Source organism: Pezoporus wallicus, unplaced genomic scaffold, assembly GCF_028554395.1.
Source record: "Pezoporus wallicus isolate ANWC-B61680 ecotype Strahan unplaced genomic scaffold, APGP_CSIRO_Pwel_v1 contig_4710, whole genome shotgun sequence".
In the NCBI taxonomy this organism is placed as follows: domain Eukaryota; kingdom Metazoa; phylum Chordata; class Aves; order Psittaciformes; family Psittacidae; genus Pezoporus; species Pezoporus wallicus.
This window is the reverse complement of record NW_026640647.1, coordinates 5,280,605-5,299,572: the sequence shown is the minus strand read 5'-3', so window position 1 is coordinate 5,299,572 and position 18,968 is coordinate 5,280,605. Positions and strand designations below refer to the sequence as shown.

The 18,968-nt window shown below is 44.3% G+C and overlaps 2 protein-coding genes across 2 annotated transcripts in view; one reads left to right on the top strand and one right to left on the bottom strand.

Moving 5' to 3' along the window:
- The window catches only part of CDK15 (cyclin dependent kinase 15), a 42,494-nt gene extending 34,595 nt beyond the window's left edge, over window positions 1-7,899 (bottom strand). The window contains 6 exon segments of the mRNA XM_057419893.1: window positions 163-225; window positions 1,615-1,709; window positions 5,065-5,144; window positions 5,683-5,777; window positions 5,922-6,037; window positions 6,921-7,899. Coding sequence (XP_057275876.1) covers window positions 163-225; window positions 1,615-1,709; window positions 5,065-5,144; window positions 5,683-5,777; window positions 5,922-6,037; window positions 6,921-7,080 — 609 coding nt within the window. The 5' untranslated portion in view covers window positions 7,081-7,899.
- A 1,577-nt stretch (window positions 7,900-9,476) lies between these two features.
- Window positions 9,477-18,968, top strand: part of ALS2 (alsin Rho guanine nucleotide exchange factor ALS2) — a 43,454-nt gene continuing 33,962 nt past the window's right edge. The window contains exons 1-2 of the mRNA XM_057419880.1: window positions 9,477-9,647; window positions 16,959-17,048. Coding sequence (XP_057275863.1) covers window positions 17,029-17,048 — 20 coding nt within the window. The 5' untranslated portion in view covers window positions 9,477-9,647; window positions 16,959-17,028. The remainder of the gene's footprint in view (window positions 9,648-16,958; window positions 17,049-18,968) is intronic.

The window sequence follows — 18,968 nt, the reverse complement described above, 5'->3', positions numbered from 1 at the left end:
TGACAAGGAGGTTGTTAAATCCTTATGGAAGGCAGCTTTTCTCTAAAGTTTTTGTCATCTATGGAACAAATAAACACCAGTAAGCAACTTACAATGACTATACACAGTAGAAAATAACATTTCCTCATGCTTCAAGGGCTATGAGTATTCAAAGGAACTCACCATAACATTGAATGAATGAAGTCCTCCAGGATGCTGGCCCATGTACTGTGCTAGGTCTGTGCGCTAAATAGAAAAGGAGAACTTGAGGCAAAGCTACTTGTGTGAAATGCTTCTACCAATAATGCCTCTCCTGTAAATGGAAAAAATATGCAACCACTATAAAGGCATCTCTTTCACCTCGGTGAAGGACACAAGGATGTGCTTGAGTGCTTTGTCAAATCAGAGACCTGGCTGACGTTATCTAATGCCAGCAGTTTATGAACTGAAGCTGATAGATAAGAGGATTCATGCTTGTGCCATAATTAATCATAAAGCTGCAGGAAAAAGACATAGCCTCTATATTTTCCTTCTGATTTGGTTGACAGCTATCAGCAAAAGCAACAGAAGTAGCAAGATTCATGCAGAGAAATTTTTTTATTAGCATCCTGCTCTCCCCATGAGAGCAAGCCACAGCTGGGTCATGGTGAGCCACTGGTGTCAGTGCCAAATCTGACCCCAACTGGGATGCATCATTATTTCCTATCCTTACTGTGGCTCGAGAACAGTAGTTTTATTGCATTGTCAAGACAGAAATGGTGGCAAATAGTGTCTGCCACCCTAGTGAAGACAAGGTGTGGAATCATTTTTGCATACAGCTGTCATATACAGAAAGAAAAGAGTCTGTGTGTCTGGAAAGCAAGAGATCAGGAAACAAAATCAATCATTGCACTAACAATTTGCCTCTATAGATAATTCATACTGCAGTAAGTTCATTATGCAGCCACTTAACAGTACTAGTGTGTTAGGAGGCTGTAAGAGTGAATTTTCTTTTTGGCTCATAACGCAGACACGAGTTCACCACACAAACGACTATGAGGAAGTTTTGAGACGGCAAGTGAAACAGAAAGGAGGAACTGTGTACATAACAGAAGGACTAAGTGCACCATGTCGAAACTTTTATGCTGAGGTATGCAAGTCTGTGCAAACGACTGAAGGGGCTGGCCAAAGGGTGAGAGAGGAAGACCATGGAAGATGAAGTAACGACCCTTGAATTGAGGAGCAGCTCCCCAGAGCATAATTGGGCAGGCACAAAGTGGCCCCTAGAGAGGAACGGGACAGATGGCTCTCCCAGCACATGTTAGCCACAAGTGCCGGAACAACTGGGTGGTCCTTCAGGGATAAAAGATGGAGAGCCCCAGAGTCGAGGAGATAGCCGCAGCATCAAGGACAACATTGCCTCCATGGGGACGCCTGCTTAAGAGCTGCGCCTGCTTTGGCTCAGCCAAATCCCTCATGATATCTCTGGGGAAAAGCTCCATTCTCGGTGTCCTCATGTGCTGCATAGTGGGGTCGGTATGTATGTAATGCAATAAATGCTTTCCTGCTTTTATTATAAATGGGCTCAGTTCTTTAGTCTTTGGAATGTAACTACCACAACTAGCTCCACAGGAAGCTAGAAAAACAACAACTTACCTTGTACTCAAAGACAAATGTTAGTGTCTCCTTGATCTGGATAATGTCACGAAGCAGTACAACATTGGCATGTTTCAAATGCTTGAGAAGGGAAGCTGGAAAAACACAAAAGGAAGATCAATTTAATCACTGCTGCTGGAAATGGAAGGAGAAGGTGCACACAGAAAGGCAATGAGAATAAAAAACTGGGGAGAAATAGTCCAGAATTGGCAGTTCTGTAAGAAGCAGCAACTACGGACTCTGGAGGAGGATGGAACAGATCCTCAGAGAAGCAAGCATCAGTGCTCCAGGCTTGGCAGGAACCTGTCCTTCTCTCAGAGGTGGGCTCCTGCTGTCAGAAATAGCAGCTTGCAGTTCCCAGCTGTCAGATTCTCAGCTGAGGAGAAGGAATTTCTTCAAGGCAAATGCCAAGAGGATGGCTCTGGGAGCTCCCAGAGACAGAATGCAGAAGCCTCCAGCCTGTCATTGAGCTTCTCATCCTTCTTCCATCTGCCTCCTGGCACATGCCCTCAGCTGGGCCTCTGGGAGACTTCTGGGGAAAGCTGAGTTTCTATCAGTTTCCAGCTTCACAATATCAAGGTGTAGAAATGTGGCAAAAGAAATGACTGTAGATGCTAAGCTGAATTCTGAATTTAGCTCTGTGCTTTTAGCTTGGAGAAAGCATATTGGTTACTTTCTCTCATTTAAAACTCAAAGAGCAGAGATGATGAAGTTACCAAGTGAACAGTAACTTGTTTATATTTATACAACTTTGGCACTTTTTTTTTCTTTCAGCCTAACCATCTAAAAGCATCATTGCAGCCATATGGCCATGGTCCTTACGTGCTGACATGCCTTTGCCAAGCCTCATCACATCTCGGGTGTGGTGATGGAAGTGGCAGCACATGGAAGAGTCTCTACTGCCTTGCAGGCCACAGAGCACTGACTGATGCCAAGACATAAGCTACAGCCTTCCGAGCCTTTCAGCATTGTGTTAGGTTTGTCATGGTAGTGCAGGCTCCAGCCAACTCTCTCATGAATGCAGCTTCTCAGCAGAAAGTCTCAAACATAGTCTTTATGGGGGGAGAGCATCCACAGCTTCATTATTTGCTACCTTAGGTTTGAGACAATTGTTGCCATAGCTCTGCACAGGGAAGTCATGTGGGGAAGGAGTGGAACTGGCATAATTCTGCCTGTAGATCCCTGGCCCTGCTGAAGAATCTGACGAGCTATTACACCAAAACTGTGAACAGACAGAAGCCCCAATGCTCAGCAAAAACAGGGGTCCTGACTCCAGATTTCAGCTTCTGACATAGCAGAATAGCCAAACAGCCTCAGAACTGCTCCAGGCTCACTTTTCCCTGCTGATTGAAACCAAATTAGTTTACAGCCTGACCACTCAGTGCTGCAAATTTCATTCAGATACATTCATTCATACAAATCTCATTTTTGCTGAATTAGCGAAGCACACAATACAGAGCTTGGGCTGGCTGTGGGAGGCCAAATGAGGTTTGGTCCTGGATAAAAGCTGCTTTTTGTTTTTCAAACAGTCTGCAGAAGATATTTAAAGAATTTCATGCTGGCAAAGTAAATTCATACTGGATTAGCACTTTGCGTTTTGTGACCATAACAACTTCACCTGGCTCTAAAAGCCCTACAGCCAGATATACTGTATTCCACAGCTGTGGCCTAAGCTTATGTCAGTACTGAGACTGCTGAGCAGCAAGGGATGCCTGATTCAGCATAACGGCTGGAAACAGCACGGATTGTAAATTAGTTCTTCTGAAGAGCTTGGTGCTGCCACTGCAGCTAAACTGCCTCTAGTACTGATGCTAGTCCATTTAGCTACCACCAGTGTGTTTCCAGTGCACAGCAGCATGCACTTTAAACATGCTCTGCGTTGCATCTAATTGCTTATGAACCCAGTAAAGATACTCTGTCTAGATGCCATCTGCTGTGGAAAAGAGCTGCTAACCTGGCTCTGCAATACCTCAAAAACCTCCATATGACCAGAGCTGTTGCTCCAGCAGAGCAGCATGGAGGGTTCACGGTAAAATGGAGAATTTAGCCCCTGTGCCTGAATCAGGCCGCTGGGAACGGCTCCTCACTTGGTTGCTTCTACAACCCCCTGCTGGGGTGTCAGGTGCTACAGCCAGAACTGAGCTTTAAAGGCATTTTGTCTCTGTGGGACTTCCTGGGGTGAAGCTGCTTTTTGTCACAAGAGTACCATTCCTCCAGGGTAGCATAGAAAGCATCGTGTTAATAAATCTTGTGCTTTGTTTGCCCTACTGACTTACATTGTAAATTTGAGGTGTCAGATGCTGCAAGGCTCAGCAGTACACAAAAGATCTACTTAAAGTAGACCTTTCATAGGATCACCCTTGTTTTCTCCCATAATGAATGAAGTTAAGGCTCTCAGCCTGTCCAGTAGAGCATGTTAAAGGGGTGCTGATCTTTAGAGCATCATTAGTTCTATGTAGATAAAGCTTTTAAGGCTTATTTTACTGGTGGGTTGTGTAAATGCAGAGCAAAAGCACCACAGCAAATGAGTGTATAGGAAACTGTAACACAAGCCATTCTGTAAATAGGTGTATTTAGGTATCTCTCTGCTTTCCCACAATTGGACTAAGGACTTCGTAAACTTTCTTATCTTAATTACACTGTTATAAACCTGGAGTGTGTACACTGACCTCTCTTGTTATTCTTGGCTGACTGCTATGAGAGTCCTTCTATACTACGGCTACTCTGTGAAAGCTGGCACATCTGGTCCCAGACTCTCTATCCCAGCCCTAGCTTTGAACTGCGATAACACGTAAAAACCAAAATACATGTGACCTCTTACATCAATGGCTCTCACTAACACCAGACAACAGACTGGCACAAAGGTTGCATGTTTCTGTGTAAGGAAGAAATCAGATTATGATCCTCTTGGGATCGTAGAACAGACAAAAATAGAAGCCTTAATCAGCCAGGCAGTTTATAAACTTGGTCTGTGGGGACATGTAAATACGCTAAGCCAAAATCAAGCACTTAAACAAAAGTATTTCTTTCTCAAAGAAATTGAGAGAGCTGCAGACATTTTGCCAGTGCTCTACGAAGTTGACCGACAGAAATAATTTCTCATGCAGCTGAAATGATAGCTGTTATTAAACACCAGTTTTATTGAGAGCATTTCTCTTCAGGCTGCGATCAGACCTGGATGCTTCAGGTATCAGCCAGATTGTTTGTGGTAAGCGCAAGCAGAGATCATGGTACAAAGGGCACTTCTAGTCCACAGCTGCCCAATGCAACAGTGGCAAAACCTGCAATGCAGCACTAGGGTACAGATGTGAGAATGAGAAAGCAACTACGGAGCAGGCAAGAGGTGTAAGAAGGCCCCTACACTGATAGAAAGGACATGCTCTGGCTGCAGCTGGCACAATGATGCTCCTCGCTCTTCACCCATGTTTGAAGCAGGTCTTTCTGCCTTACTTTCCCAAATAGCTGTAAAGGGCACTCCCTCCTCTGCCTCCAGCCGGATCACTTTCAGCACTACCAACTGGCTGTTGTTCCTGTCAGGGCAGAGTGGTGTCTGGCATAGCAACCCAAGCAAAATTTCTAGGGCCCACTTTCCCACCCAGGCCAAGCTCAGAAGGGAATTACAAACCACCTCCATGTTGTCCTCATTAGCAGTGGAACAGGAGCCAGCCTGCCCCGCTAGAGTAGCATCATTCTGCTGACTGGGTATTGTTAGAGCATGGCTTTGGGCAGTGTTCCCACTCTGCCCTCTCACAGTTTTCCTGCCCCTGCATGATGGCAGCATGGCCTTATCCCCAGTTTTTCTGTCATGCAGGGATTCCTTATTTAAAGGAAAATGCTCATTCCCTCCTTAGTGCAGCCAGACAGTCTTCCAGCATGCTGCTGTGGAGCACAGTGTCTCTGTGGAACCAAATGGCTATAGTGGAGGAGTTCCCACAGAAATTCAGATAGAGCTCTGTAAGTATCCTCATTAAAGGCAAAGGTGGACATTCAATTTGCCTTTATCTCCCATAACAGGTGTTTTCAACAGACACTGGGAAGGCAATAATGGCACCAGTGGTCCTTGCTTACCTGCTGATCCCTTTGTACACAGTTGCACAGGATCCTTCACACAGCTTCTCTAGATGTACATAGGATGTGGCAGCTCCAAAGGGCATGCCTGGTCTCTGTTTCATGAAGAAATTGGTATGTTTTAGATTGCCGGGTAGAACAAGAAGCTACTAGCATGTCATTCAGTAATGAAATTAATAGCTGGAATAATCACAGGGTGAAATATCTCCTGCCTGGCACTATGCATGCTGCGCACTCACCCATTTGAAGCTCTCCACAACATCCTACTCCCGGAAAGGATCAGTGTGACTCCAAGGCCTCTGCATCCTGGACCTCCAACTCCAGCGGGTGTGAAGCTGCCGGGGCTGCTGTGAGGGTAAGAGGAAGGGGTGCAGTGGTTACATCCAACAGTTGGCACAGGAAAAGAAGGCAGATTGTACCACTGGCAACCCACCATGTTACTGAAGTGTTTCGTTTCTCCCTGACTGCACTGGCTTTGAGCACTGCACATCATTTTCATCTCCCTCCCCACCAGTCACAGATCTCCAGTACGGTTTCTCAGCTCCATTTGTAAGGGAAACAACTACCTGTATGTTCCTGTCTTGGTAAATGGTAGCGATCACCCTGAGAACAAAGATAAAACTGCCTTAATTGCAGAGGACACTTTTACCAGTAACATTCTAAATGTGTGTTATTCTTTCTTACCCTTGATTTATTCATCTCTAGATAGCAATCTCTTAGGACACAGACTAAAAACCAAATGCAGGAGTGAAATTTCAGGAAATCTAAATTTATGCCTTCTTCTCTTCCTTGACACCCTCCTCCCTGCACTGTTCTAATTTACACAGTGTGCTAATTTGGCACATACAGCATAACAGTGCCACGAACAATACAACTATAAAAATAGTAGTAATGAATGGCAGGCAAGCTGCAAGCTCCTCCTGAGCAGCCACATTGGCTGGGTGCGTGCATTATCATTTGACTCAAATATAACAGGATTTGTAATCTATGGCATGCTGCCTCTTCCAGAACTGTACATTGTTGGCTCCCTCCCTGTTTTACAGTCCCTCACTGGCATAGAACTTGCTGGAGTGCCATCTTCTCCCTGTTCATCACATCAAAGGCGTTTATTGTCATCTAAGGCACAGAGTCCTCCTTCAGTAGCTTCTTAAACCTGAAGCTGCAAAGTTTGATACTGTCTGGTTACATGCAAATGTGAATGTATTGCAGTCCCACAAGCAGAAGAACCCAGGCTTAATGTATCTCAATGCAGAATAATCACCCTGTGATATTAAATAGCTCTGCTGTAGAGACTGCTTCTGTGTGCTGAGGGCCTGTGATATGCTGGGAGCCCCTTCTCTCTGAACAGCAGCTGCAGCCTCCTGTTCTGACAGCACTTACACACAACAGGTCTCCCATGTGGTCCTGTTTCAGTTCAAATGTACCTATTTTTCTCTCCTTTGCTCCTCCTCATCCCTCTGTCTGTAATAAGAGTCCATATGTCTTGTATGAGGTCTCTGCTTCAAGCAGTCTTGTGATTTCTGCAGTTTTTCTTTGGAAGTCCAACATTCAGTGAGCCAGATTCACCCCTGGAGTAGCTCTATTGATTTCAGGTCATTTGGCATGTGTGCTCCATAAACAGACAACGTTTTTTATACCTAAAGATGGAGAAATAAGTAGTAAATTCAAACTTTCTGTGCTTTCAAATTTATTTCACTTAAACAGCTCTCAGTATAATATGTTAGGTAATGAAGTGATAGGTTTCGTACAGGAACAGACCTTGATTTCCCTCCATGTCTGTAGCAGTTACTATTCTAGGCTTTAGGCTTTAGCCATTAGGCTTTAAGTTGAGCTATCTGAGCAGTGTGGCTGAGCTGTGGTTTCTCCAGGAGCTGAGCATTGACCTTGCTTTGGTATTTATGTTCTTAACCACGATGTGGTGGCAATGTCAGCTTCAGGAGCTGTCTGTCCCTGTTGGATCACTTGTCTAAAGGATACAGTGAGTTTCAGCTGGTAGAAAATAGGCTTGTCAAAACAGACAGACCAAACAGATTAATCCAGACTCAAAGAGATTTCATCAATTATGTGCTAAGCAGGCAACACATTGCGGTTTACACTGGATGTGGACAGACAGAAGTCCCTTTCTTTCAGTCCCCCATGAGTAGGCCTTGCTGTGCAGCTTCCTAGGACTAACACCCAACCCACACTGAGAAAATGCTAGCAAGGGGTGAGGGAGCAGGCATCATACCACAGAATTTTTATGCCAACCCCCTAGGTCCTTCAGTTTTCATTTGTATGCATGATGTGAATTCTCCCCTTTGCTTCACAGTTTTGGTGCCTAAGAATAACACTCTTTCCTTGAGCAAAAGGATATATTTTTAAGCAATAATCTCCTGGGAAGGCAGGAACAATTTCTGTGTCTCATTGCAACCAAACTACCCAGCCTTTGCATGGCAAGAAGGAGCTAACACACCTGGAAGGCTTGATTTCTCTCACATGATTTTCTTTTTCACTTCCCAGTTAGCCATAATTTGCTAAATATCTATTATCATTAACCTCAGCCTTCTATTTATTTTCCATGTATTCTTTGAGCCATCAAAATACAGCAGTAATTTGACTGTGCTCTTCAGGCATTATAAAGGCTGTCTAGATGCAGTGAACGTAGTAGTAAACTGATGCATATCCGCACAGAGTTTCTTATTCTGGAAAATACTTTTAATTGTTATCCATATTTATATAAATAGACTTTTAAAATACATCTAAGCCTAAGCAATACTTGCCTTTTGAAGAAATGGAAAAAGAAAAAAAAGTACAAAAAGAAGGCAATATAAAAAATATTAATTACATATTAATTCGTATGAAGATTGTTCATTTTAATTTTAGCTACATTTTGTGTTAGGGAGGAGAGGGGAATCACTCTGTTATGAAGAAAAGTCATACAACTTTCACCAGCTAGCAAGAGCCGGTAAATGAAGAAAGCAGGGGTAATAGCTGGTGGTTCTGGGTATTGAAAAAAGATAAAATCAAACGGAGTATTCAGTCCACTTAGCAGATGAAACGCTCTAACAGACATGTTTAACAGTTATCCATAGAAAACATAAAGAGTTTATAAAGGAGAGACTTTAGCTGTCATCAGAACCATGGTTTTAAAAGAAAGCTTCATGCAATGTAAGAAATTGTCTCCTAAGTGCAGGCATAACATAAAAAATACATTTTGCAGAGCTTTTTAAAGTAGAAACACATGTATGTGGTATGTACATACACATACAGGTGTATATATAACACTATGTACATACACATATGGGTGTATATATATAATAGTACGTATATGCACATATAGGTGTTTCTATAGTACGCATAAACATATATAAGTGTGCATGCGTGCACAATTTCTACATACACATGCAGACATCTAATGTACACCTACGTATACAGGTAAGCAACTGTTTAGCTTGTCCTGTAGGAGGGCCCTAGGTCAGCAAACTGTGGCGCAGGCCTGCTCCCATCCAAACCAGTAGCTGAACTCAGAGGGTTTATGGAGCATGAGAGGATATTACCGGGTATTGGTCAGGCTTCCTGTGTAGGTTACAGCTTTGTTCTTTATTCATGCCCCGTACAGTTTGAAATACATGTTCAGGTGACTCTCGAGGCCGGCACGGTAACGCTGGTGTCCCACAACCAGCCTCACGCCCCTGCTGTTTACCACTACCCAAAGGGCTGCCAACACCACCACCACCACCACCACCTGAGCGAGCTCCCGCGGTCCGGCGGGGCTCGCTCTCCGACTGTTTTGTCCCGGGCCGGGACCCGTCGTGGCGGCGGCCGGATCCCGCCTGCGCCCTGCGGCCTCTTTACTCAGTGCCGCTGCGCGCGCGGGCCGACGCCGGGATCCACCCCCCTGCACGGTGGACGCTCCTCCTGCGCCCCCGCGTGAATCAGCTGATCCGCGCCTCGGGAGCCGGCGGCGGCAGCGAGCGCGGCGCCCGGTGAGGAGGCGGCGGCGGCGGCGGCGGCGGGAGGGAGGGAGGGAGCCAGCCGCGGGAGGTGCCGGGGCAGCGCGCGTCCTGCCGGGGGGGGGGGGGGGGGGGGGGGAGTGGAGCTTGAATCACGTGGGGCGCCGACCTCTGCGGGGGGTGTGTGTGTGTGTGCAGGGGGTGTCGTTTTCCCGCCGTCCCCCAGAACGGCTCCGGGCTGCCGTTAGCCGCACGCGCCTCCTCAGCGGCTCCCTGCCGCTCGGCCCCTGCCTGTGGCGCCGCGTCCTCACCCCTGTCCCCGGGGAGCCGCTTCGGCGGGGCCGGTGCTGCCCTGGCTTCAGTGCAACAGGTGGGGGAAGTTTGGAGGGGTGCGAGGAGCGGCGAGGGGAAGGGCTCCTCTCCTGGAAGGACACGGGGAGAGCGGGCGGTGTGGCGGGAACCTGCCTGGCCCGAGCGCCGAGGGCCGGCCTGGCGCTCCCTGCGGCTGCCGCACCTGAGCTGTAGGCAGGAGGTGGTGTGCTGCGATGCTCATGAGGGAGCAGGCCCCTGCTCAGCATGGGACTGGGCATGAGTAAGAGGCTCAGGAGCTCTGACTGAAGGTGCTGGCTATCTGACTCTTAGAGGCTGATGGAGCAGAGAAGTTTATGCAGGTTCCTAAAGGACTCTTCCCTCTTGATGGTAGTTTTTAAGGCATACTTTAAACAGTATGCCCTTTATTGCATTACACTTTTGTTTCAGAGCCCTTTCTCTTTGCATGATTTGGTTGCTCGGGAGTAAATGCTGTTTCAACTTTCAGAATCTGTTGAAGAATGGTACTGGCGTGGGTGCAGTATGGTGTACAGATGACATAGCATGCTGTCACTCTCACAGACCTCTTTCAGCACAAAAAATACTGTGGTGAGACGCTGAGGAGCAACTAGAGTAGTCATAGAGAATTGGTAGTTCATCACTGCTGTTGTAGGGCAGCAACTTATGTGAATTTGCTGTACTTACCTTCCTTAAGCTTCTGTGGAGTTAACTGTTCAGAGAAGGGGAAGCACCTGAACCTGTGCTGAATTAAGAAGGTGTCATTTGAAGAGGAGAGAGGAGAAAAGGGATATTCAGAAACTTTTTAAATATCTTGCGAGTTTGGTAAACTTTAAATTATTCATTCTGTGCTATAGCAATTTTCAGCTGTGCTCTTTTAGCTGATACTTGGCCCTTTGTTGTATTTCTACCCACACACACACACCCCTTTACTGTTATGTCTTGTTTGTTACTATCCGTCATTCGCTGGAACCAGCATTAAAAGCTTTGAGCCCACATCTGAAGGGATTGTAGCTGTGTTTTAGTAGCAAGTTGTTTTGTTTTGTTCTGAGCAGATCTTAATCACACAGCATTAAAAATAGTGGTTGTTTAGTTGGTGCTGACCTAATCACAAGGGCTTCTTGGAGTGGTAACACATTACATGTGAACTACCATTAGCAATGATAATTGATACATATGTAGATAAGGCTGATGCTGAGAACTGTGGTTGAATTATGAAGCTTGGGGGTAACCTCCTTTGGAACCTGAGTAGGTAACCTCCTTTGGAACCTGAGTAGATAACCTTGTATAACAAACTTGCAGTCTTCGTGGTGTAGGTTATCGCTGAATAAGATGCAACAAATCTATAAGAAATGTTTGTAAACATGTGTGAAAACTGTAGAAGTACTGTAGCATTTGTTAACTATAGCAGGCAAATAAGTATGTAAGGCTGATGGGAGTTCTACTATTTCTGAAAGTCAGGGGCATACCAGTTGTTCCTGTTCAGCACTGAATGTAAGATGACTTTTATACCCAGGATGCTTATTAAAGAATGGTCACTGACAGTGAAGGATGCAGTACCATAATAATGAAAGCTATGTTTACTCCACCTCATTCCCTGCCATAGCAGTTATTATGGTGTGGTAGTATTTGGTTTCTGGAGAATTTGAATTCACATTTTGCTCTTTAAGTGGGAATTACAACCTCAGTGTCATGCTATGACCATCTGTCTATAGCACAAATCCATTTAATAATTCAGCATTATTTGGCAGTCTGCTTTTTTCCTCTTGTAGTGTAAAGCAAAAATATAGAAAGTGAATATATGGGCACAGCAGTGCAGGTGCTGATGTGATACCCATCTTCTATACCATGGCAATGATTTATTGTGCCTGGCCATTGGCTTCTGTGACTGTTAATCCTCATAACAGTTCAGGTAGTCTTACTAGAAAAGAAATAATGTATGTGTAATGCTACAACGTACTAGTAGATAGGTGTGAACCTGCAAGGAAAATTGTATATTCCTACTGGGAGGAAGAAAATTTATACTTACTTACTTTGAGGCTGTGACCAAATGCTTTGTATTTTGTTATTAGCTATGAAATGGAAATGATGTTGCACTCTCCTAGGAGTGAATGAAAACTTGCACTGATCTTGAAAATTGTTTATAAATGTCTTCAAGGTGTCTCATTTGTGGAAAGAAAATAGCATTAGGGACAAACATTTTCAATTAGCCTTGAAGGGAGATCATGCAAAGCAGGTAATCAAATGCCTGGCTTTAACTTTGAATAATAACTTCCATAGAAAAGGACCTTAAGATCATCAAGTTCCAACACCCCTGCCATGGGCGGGGACACCTCACACTCAACCATGTCACCCAAGGCTCTGTCCAACCTGGCCTTGAACACCGCCAGGGATGGAGCATTCACAACTTCCCTGGGCAGCCCATTTCAGTGCCTCACCACCCTCACAGTAAAGAACTTCGTCCTTATATCCAATCTAAACTTTCCCCCATTTAAGTTTTAACCCATTACCCCTTGTCCTGTCACTACAGTCCCTAATAAAGAGTCCCTCCCCAGCATCCCTATAGCCCCCTTTCAGATACTGGAAGGCTGCTATGAGGTCTCCACGCAGCCTTCTCTTCTCCAGGCTGAACAGCCCCAACTTCCTCAGCCTGTCTTCATACGGGAGGTGCTCCAGTCCCCTGATCATCCTCATGGCCCTTCTCTGGACTTGTTCCAACAGTTCCATGTCCTTTTTATGTTGAGGACACCAGAACTGCACACAATACTCCAAGTACGGTCTCAGGAGAGCAGAGTAGAGGGGCAGGATCACCTCCTTCGACCTGCTGGTCATGCTCCTTTTGATGCAGCCCAGGATACGGTTGGCTTTCTGGGCTGCAAGCGCGCACTGCCAGCCCATGTTCAATTTCTCATCAACCAACACCCCCAAGTCCTTCTCTGCAGGGCTGCTCTGAATCTCTTCTCTGCCCAACCTGTAGCTGTGCCTGGGATTGCTCTGACCCAGGTGTAGGACCTTGCACTTGGCATGGTTGAACTTCATGAGGTTGGCATCAGCCCACCTCACAAGCGTGTCATGGTCCCTCTGGATGGCATTCCTTCCCTCCAGCATATCAACTGAACCACACAGCTTGGTGTCATCTGCAAGCTTGCTGAGAGTGCACTCAATCCCACTGTCCATGTCACCGACACAGGTGTTGAACAAGACCAGTTCCAGCACCGATCCCTGAGGGACACCACTCATTACTGGTCTCCAGCTGGACATTGAGCCATTGACCACAACTCTTTGTGTATGGCCATCTAGCCAGTTCTTTATCCACCAAGTGGTCCATCCATCAAATTGATGTCTCTCCAATTTAGAGACAAGGATGTCTTGTGGGACAGTGTCGAACGCTTTACACAAGTCCAGGTAGATGACATCAACTGCTCTACCCCTGTCCATCAGTTCTGTAGCCCCATCATAGAAGGCCACCAAATTGGTCAGGCAGGATTCCCCCTTAGTGAAGCCATGCTGGCTGTCACCAAGCACCTTGTTGATTTTCAGGTGCCTTAGCATGCCTTCCAGGAGAATCTGCTCCAAGATTTTGCGAGGCACAGAGGTGAGACTGACTGGTCTGTAATTCCCCAGGTCATCCATTTTCCCCTTCTTGAAAATGGGGGTTATATTTCCCTTTTTCCAGTTGTCGGGAACTTCACCTGACTGCCATGATTTCTCAAATATGATGGCCAGCGGCTTCGCAACTTCATTCTCCAGCTCCTTCAGGACCCGCAGATGGATTTCATCAGGTCCCATGGACTTGTGCACGTTCAGGTTCTTAAGATGGTCTCGAACCAGATCCTCTCCTAGAGTGGGCCTAAGGTCTTCATTCTCACAGTCCCTGCATTTGCCTTCTGAGACATGGGTGGTGTGTTTAGCTCATTTGTCAGGGAAGACTGAGACAAAGAAGTTATTAAGAACCTCAGCCTTCTCCAAATCCTGTGTAGCCAGTTCTCCTGATAGCTTCCGGAGAGGGCCTACATTGTCCCTAGTCTGTCTTTTATTGACAATGTACATATAGAATCCCTTGCTGTTATCTTTCACATCCCTAGCCAAGTTTAATTCTAACTGGGCCTTAGGTTTCTTAGTCTGGTCCCTAGCTTCCCTGACACCATCCCTGTATTCTTCCCAAACCACCTGTCCTTGCTTCTACCTTTTTATAAGCCTCTTTTTTCCTTCTAAGTTTCCTCAGCAGCTCCTCATTCATCCAAGGTCTATTGGACCTCCTGCTGCACTTCCTTTTAGTTGGGACTTAACACTCCTGAGCTTGTAGGAGGTGATCCCTGAATATCAGTCAGCAGTCATGGGCCCCCCTGCCCTCTAGGGCTGTATCCCATGGAACCTTACTAAGCAGGTTCCTAAAGAGGCCAAAGTCTGCTCTCTTGAAGTCCAGGGCAGTGAGCTTGCTGCACCCTGTTCTCAGTATCCTGAGGATCTGGAACTCCACCATATCATGATCGCTGCAACCAAGGCTGCCCTGGAGAGTCACATTTCCAACGAGCCCTTCCCTGTTGGTGAGCACGAAGTCAACCATGGCACCTCTCCTTGTCGGCTCCTCTATTACTTGCAGTAGGAAGTTGCCTTCCACACAATTGAGGAACCTCCTGGGTTGCTTGTTCTGGGCCATACCGTCGCTCCAACAGATGTCAGGGTGGTTTAAGTCACCCATGAGAACAAGGGCCTGTGAGCATGAGGCTTTTCCTATCTTTCTGTAGAGCGCTTCATTCACAGAGTCCTCTTGATCAGGTGGTCTGTTACAGATCCCCACAGTAATGTCTCCCATAGCTGTTCTCCCTTTAACCCTGACCCACAAACTAACTGTGTTGACTGCTCACCTGTCCCCAGACAGTTCCATACTCTCCAGCCTATCCCTGACATAAATAAAAATGACATAAATAAAATGACTCCCCCTCCCTATCTGCTGGGTGTGTCTTTTCTAAAGAGCCTGTAACCTTCCATTCCAACACTCCAGTCATAGGAGCCATCCCACCATGCCTCTGTGACAGAGGCATCTGAGCCAGGCTTCAAATGAAGCCAGCTTATTGGCTGAAGCGGCTGAAATATCTCTGCATTGCTCTGAGCGTTTGTTATAGGTGCTGGCAACTGACTGTGTGTGTTGGGATGGAATGCCGCCCCCTCCCCCTTTAACTAATGAATGTTTAACTTTGTTATAATCAGAAGCTTTCATGAGAATTACAGTAAGTTTTTGTGCAATTGAACCCTCCCCAAATTATAGAAGCTGGGAATTTTAAGCCTCAGTTCCCTGTTTTTAAATAAGTATATATGATACAAGTGATACAGTTGTTGATACTTTATCAAAGCTCCCATCTCTGCCTGATTCACCGATCCACTGGATATTTTTATGTGAAGCTAATGTCCTTCACAGAGAAGTGCCAGCATTTCAAGAGAATGACTTGTAGGGTTAGGTGGTTTTGAGCAGGCAAAAAAAAAAAAAATCCCAAATGTGTTTTACTCTGAGTGAGAACACATCAGAGAGTTTTAAGTTCCAAAACACACTTCCATTTTCCTTTGATGTTTCGTCAGCACGTCCCTTACTGAAGTATTGCATGACAGTTTGCTTGCATTTGTGAGGCTTCCTCTTAATATTTTTGAAGTTAACTTTTACAGTTGTGGGAGTTGAGGAAGGAGAGACAGAAATGGCTTGAAAGCAGTGTCTTTCTGGTGACAAGTGTGGCTTTCTTTCTTAGAAAGTATGCTCTGAATTATTTTCAGAGCAAGGTGCATATGGCTTATCACAATACTACTTTAATGTACTAATTTGATTTCATGGGTTTATGTCTCTGTCTTTTTGTGATATGTTCTTTGCCAGCCCTGAAGCCCAAATCCAGTATTTTTAGTGCTCTGTTTGGAAAACTGGAAACACCTTGCATGATATGTTGCTGTTTCTGCTTGTAAAGGTCTGCTTGGTACTTCCTTATTCAGAGCAGTCTAGTGAAAGTGTTGGGATTTCTGCTACTTCAGTTATTTATCAACTTGAAGATTACTATTTCCAAGTAAACTGAAACTTCTGTATGCACATTGCAGGTTTGCATGTGTTGTGTCTTGTAATCAAGACTGCCCATGTCTTCTTTCTGTTTTCTGTAAGAGCTTCAGGCTGCTTATTCTGGATGTGTTCGTGGAGATGTATTGCCTTAAAAGACCGTTATGTTAAATAATTTATTTTCTACTTTTGTTACAGTGGTTATTAGACAGCACCTATAATAAAGCAAAAGGTCTAAAGAATTTATTTTATTTGAATAATTACATGTGTTAATGTAACTAAAAGTTTTAATACTTCATCTAGTAAGGCACTAGATCAAGGAAAATTGCAATTCTTTCAGTATTAAAAAGCCAAACAGAATATAAGAGACAAAGATTAACTAGCTTTGTTTTGTTGCACAGAAGGTAATAAGAAGCTTCCATGGTCTTGTCTTTTCTTCACAGATACTGTGCAACCTGCTTGCAGGAAGAAATGTTTGGAACTCTTTCTGCAAAGGCTTTAATAGAACTGTACCTTCTAATGGTTATATGTGCTTTGGTTGGGAATACAGTTATGAATTCAACTCTTAACCATTTTCTGCTCATACAAATCAGTTTACCTTAAGCATAGAATTTTATCTTAGTCTGAAAGTAGATCAATTTGATGTTTCTTGAATGGTGTTCTGAGACTTACAGAGATTAATATTAATTTCTGCCTTTGAACTAGGTTTTGTTCAGTCTGTTTTTACAATAGACCTATTGTGAGATGAGTAGGTAGGACAAGTCTGACTATTTAGCTTTTGTCTGCCAACTCAGTGTGAGTGAACTAAATATTTCAACCATCCTAGCGTTGTAGAAGTGCTTATTTAACACAGGATCTAAAGCTTTGCTTCTTGTTTTTTTTTTGTGGTTGGATTTTTTTTTTTTCAGTGGTGGTATGGGTTTTATGGGTTTTTAGGCTTAATATGATTTGCAATTAAATGGCTGGTTTATCATGTTTTGCAGTTCATAGGAATTACTTTGTTCCCTTTGAAAGAGCAATGATTTGGTGGTGATGGAGTGCTGCCACTGACAGATGGACTCACAGGAAAGAAGGTGAGAACAGCCAGATGAAGCCACAAAGACTGCCTGAAATATGCCAACTTACAATCATTCTGTAAAATTAAGTGATGTCAGCTTACTCTTTATAGAACTTACACTGAAGGGAAGAGGAGGAGTAACTTAGCTCTAGTTTCAGTTATGTCTGAAACACTCAACTTATTACAACAGCAATTTAAGTTGGTTGTTGTAACTTGTGGAGGAATAGCCGTAGGCTGAAATCTTGAAAGTGACATTCTCTGGTGCACAGTAAATCTTATCTGAACCTGTGAATTTTTATTCTGGATCAATAGCCCTGCAGTAGACTATACTTTTGCTCCTTGTTTCTTCCGCTAAAGATACGTGACAGAGGTCAGATGTTTTTGGGATGAGAAATTAGTGACTTGTAGTAGATCCTGGTATGGCAATGTCCAAATTTCTCTTACACTGTTCTATGAAGATCTTTTACATAGATAAAAGCCCAAATATGAGGTTTTGTACTGAATTTAATGCACAGTATGTTGATGAAAAAGCTTTGATATAGTGTTGTGTTCTTCGGTGTGCTTTGCCCACCTAAATAAAATCCACGTTTTGATTTTTAGGTAGATGGCCTAATTATGATGTTGGATTTTTCTAACTTTTCTTCTGGCCTATATATTACTCAGTTGGTTCCTTTTACTTCTATTCTAAGCGCAAGTCCAAGGTATTTAAAACACAAGATGGACTCTGCATTTTAATAGCATGTATGATGTTTGGGTTAAATGACTCATCTGAATTTTAGAAGAGCTCTTGACTGTCGCCTTTCTCTCTTTTTTTTATGTTTTATTTTTTTCCTGGGGGAGGGCACAGGAGCTAAGAGAAGGTCATTCCCCTCTCATAGTTACTCTCATCTTGCAAGTTTCAGAGGCGGATTGTGAAAAGGCAGATTGTGAAAGATTGTTCATCCCATGCGCCACAGGTAGCAACAGTTTTAGTTTCAAAGTCAGTTGCCTGCATGAGGAGGTGTGGTAATGAAGGCATGGACCCCAGTTGTGGTGCAACTGAAATTGTTTATTGAGCGAGCTTACAAGCTTTTTATAGACCCCTGCCTAGCAGTTAGTAATTGCTAGCATGGATTAGTTTCTTTTTGGTACTTTTTGCAACATCATTCGCTTTTCCCAACCAATCACATCATTGTTCATGTGCCTTTGCTTGAACGACTTACTTGTTCTCAGATGTATAAGCGCATTTTTCTGTTACCACTTTCTGCTACATTATTACTTTCCATTTTCCTTGAACACACATTCTTTTGTCCCCTCGGTCCACATTGGATACTTTCATTAGCTCCTGGGAAAGTCCCGGGTACAACATTACATCTTTGTCTTCTGTAACTTGTTTCAGTATCTACAGTTCTCGAATATTATCTCGGTGTTTTAACTTCAATTCCTCTTGACTCCCATGGTTTGCAGCTGATGCGGCTCAGGATGTTCGTGCTGTCGTTCAGGTGTGCTGTCGCAGCTTCTTGTGCAGCATTCCCCACAAGTAGGGCCTTATGGCTTTTGAATGTGCTACTTGCATAAGTTGTCCACAGCGCAGCCTATCAAGTGAACTTGTAGCTAGTGCTTTTCCTGGGTTTACTTCAGTTTTGGAATGTGTTTATTTGTGCCCTTTCTTCTAGATGAAGATTGCCATTCTGTCAAGCTTTTCTCACTGCCTCATGTATTTATCTTCACAAGTTCATGCAAAGCTGCAAGAACTGGTTTATGTGGGGAGTAAATGACTTGACTGTTGGTAAATAAGGAGCTGAACCTACTTTTTCCTGCAGGGTGAATAAGTCTACTCTATATAAAGCTGAAAGAAATTCGAAGAAAAATCTTAATTTAACTTGACATGCTGTCAGTGTATACTGACGTTTAAGCTGACTTTTTGTGTTTGCTTAAATCCAGTGATTCCACAAAT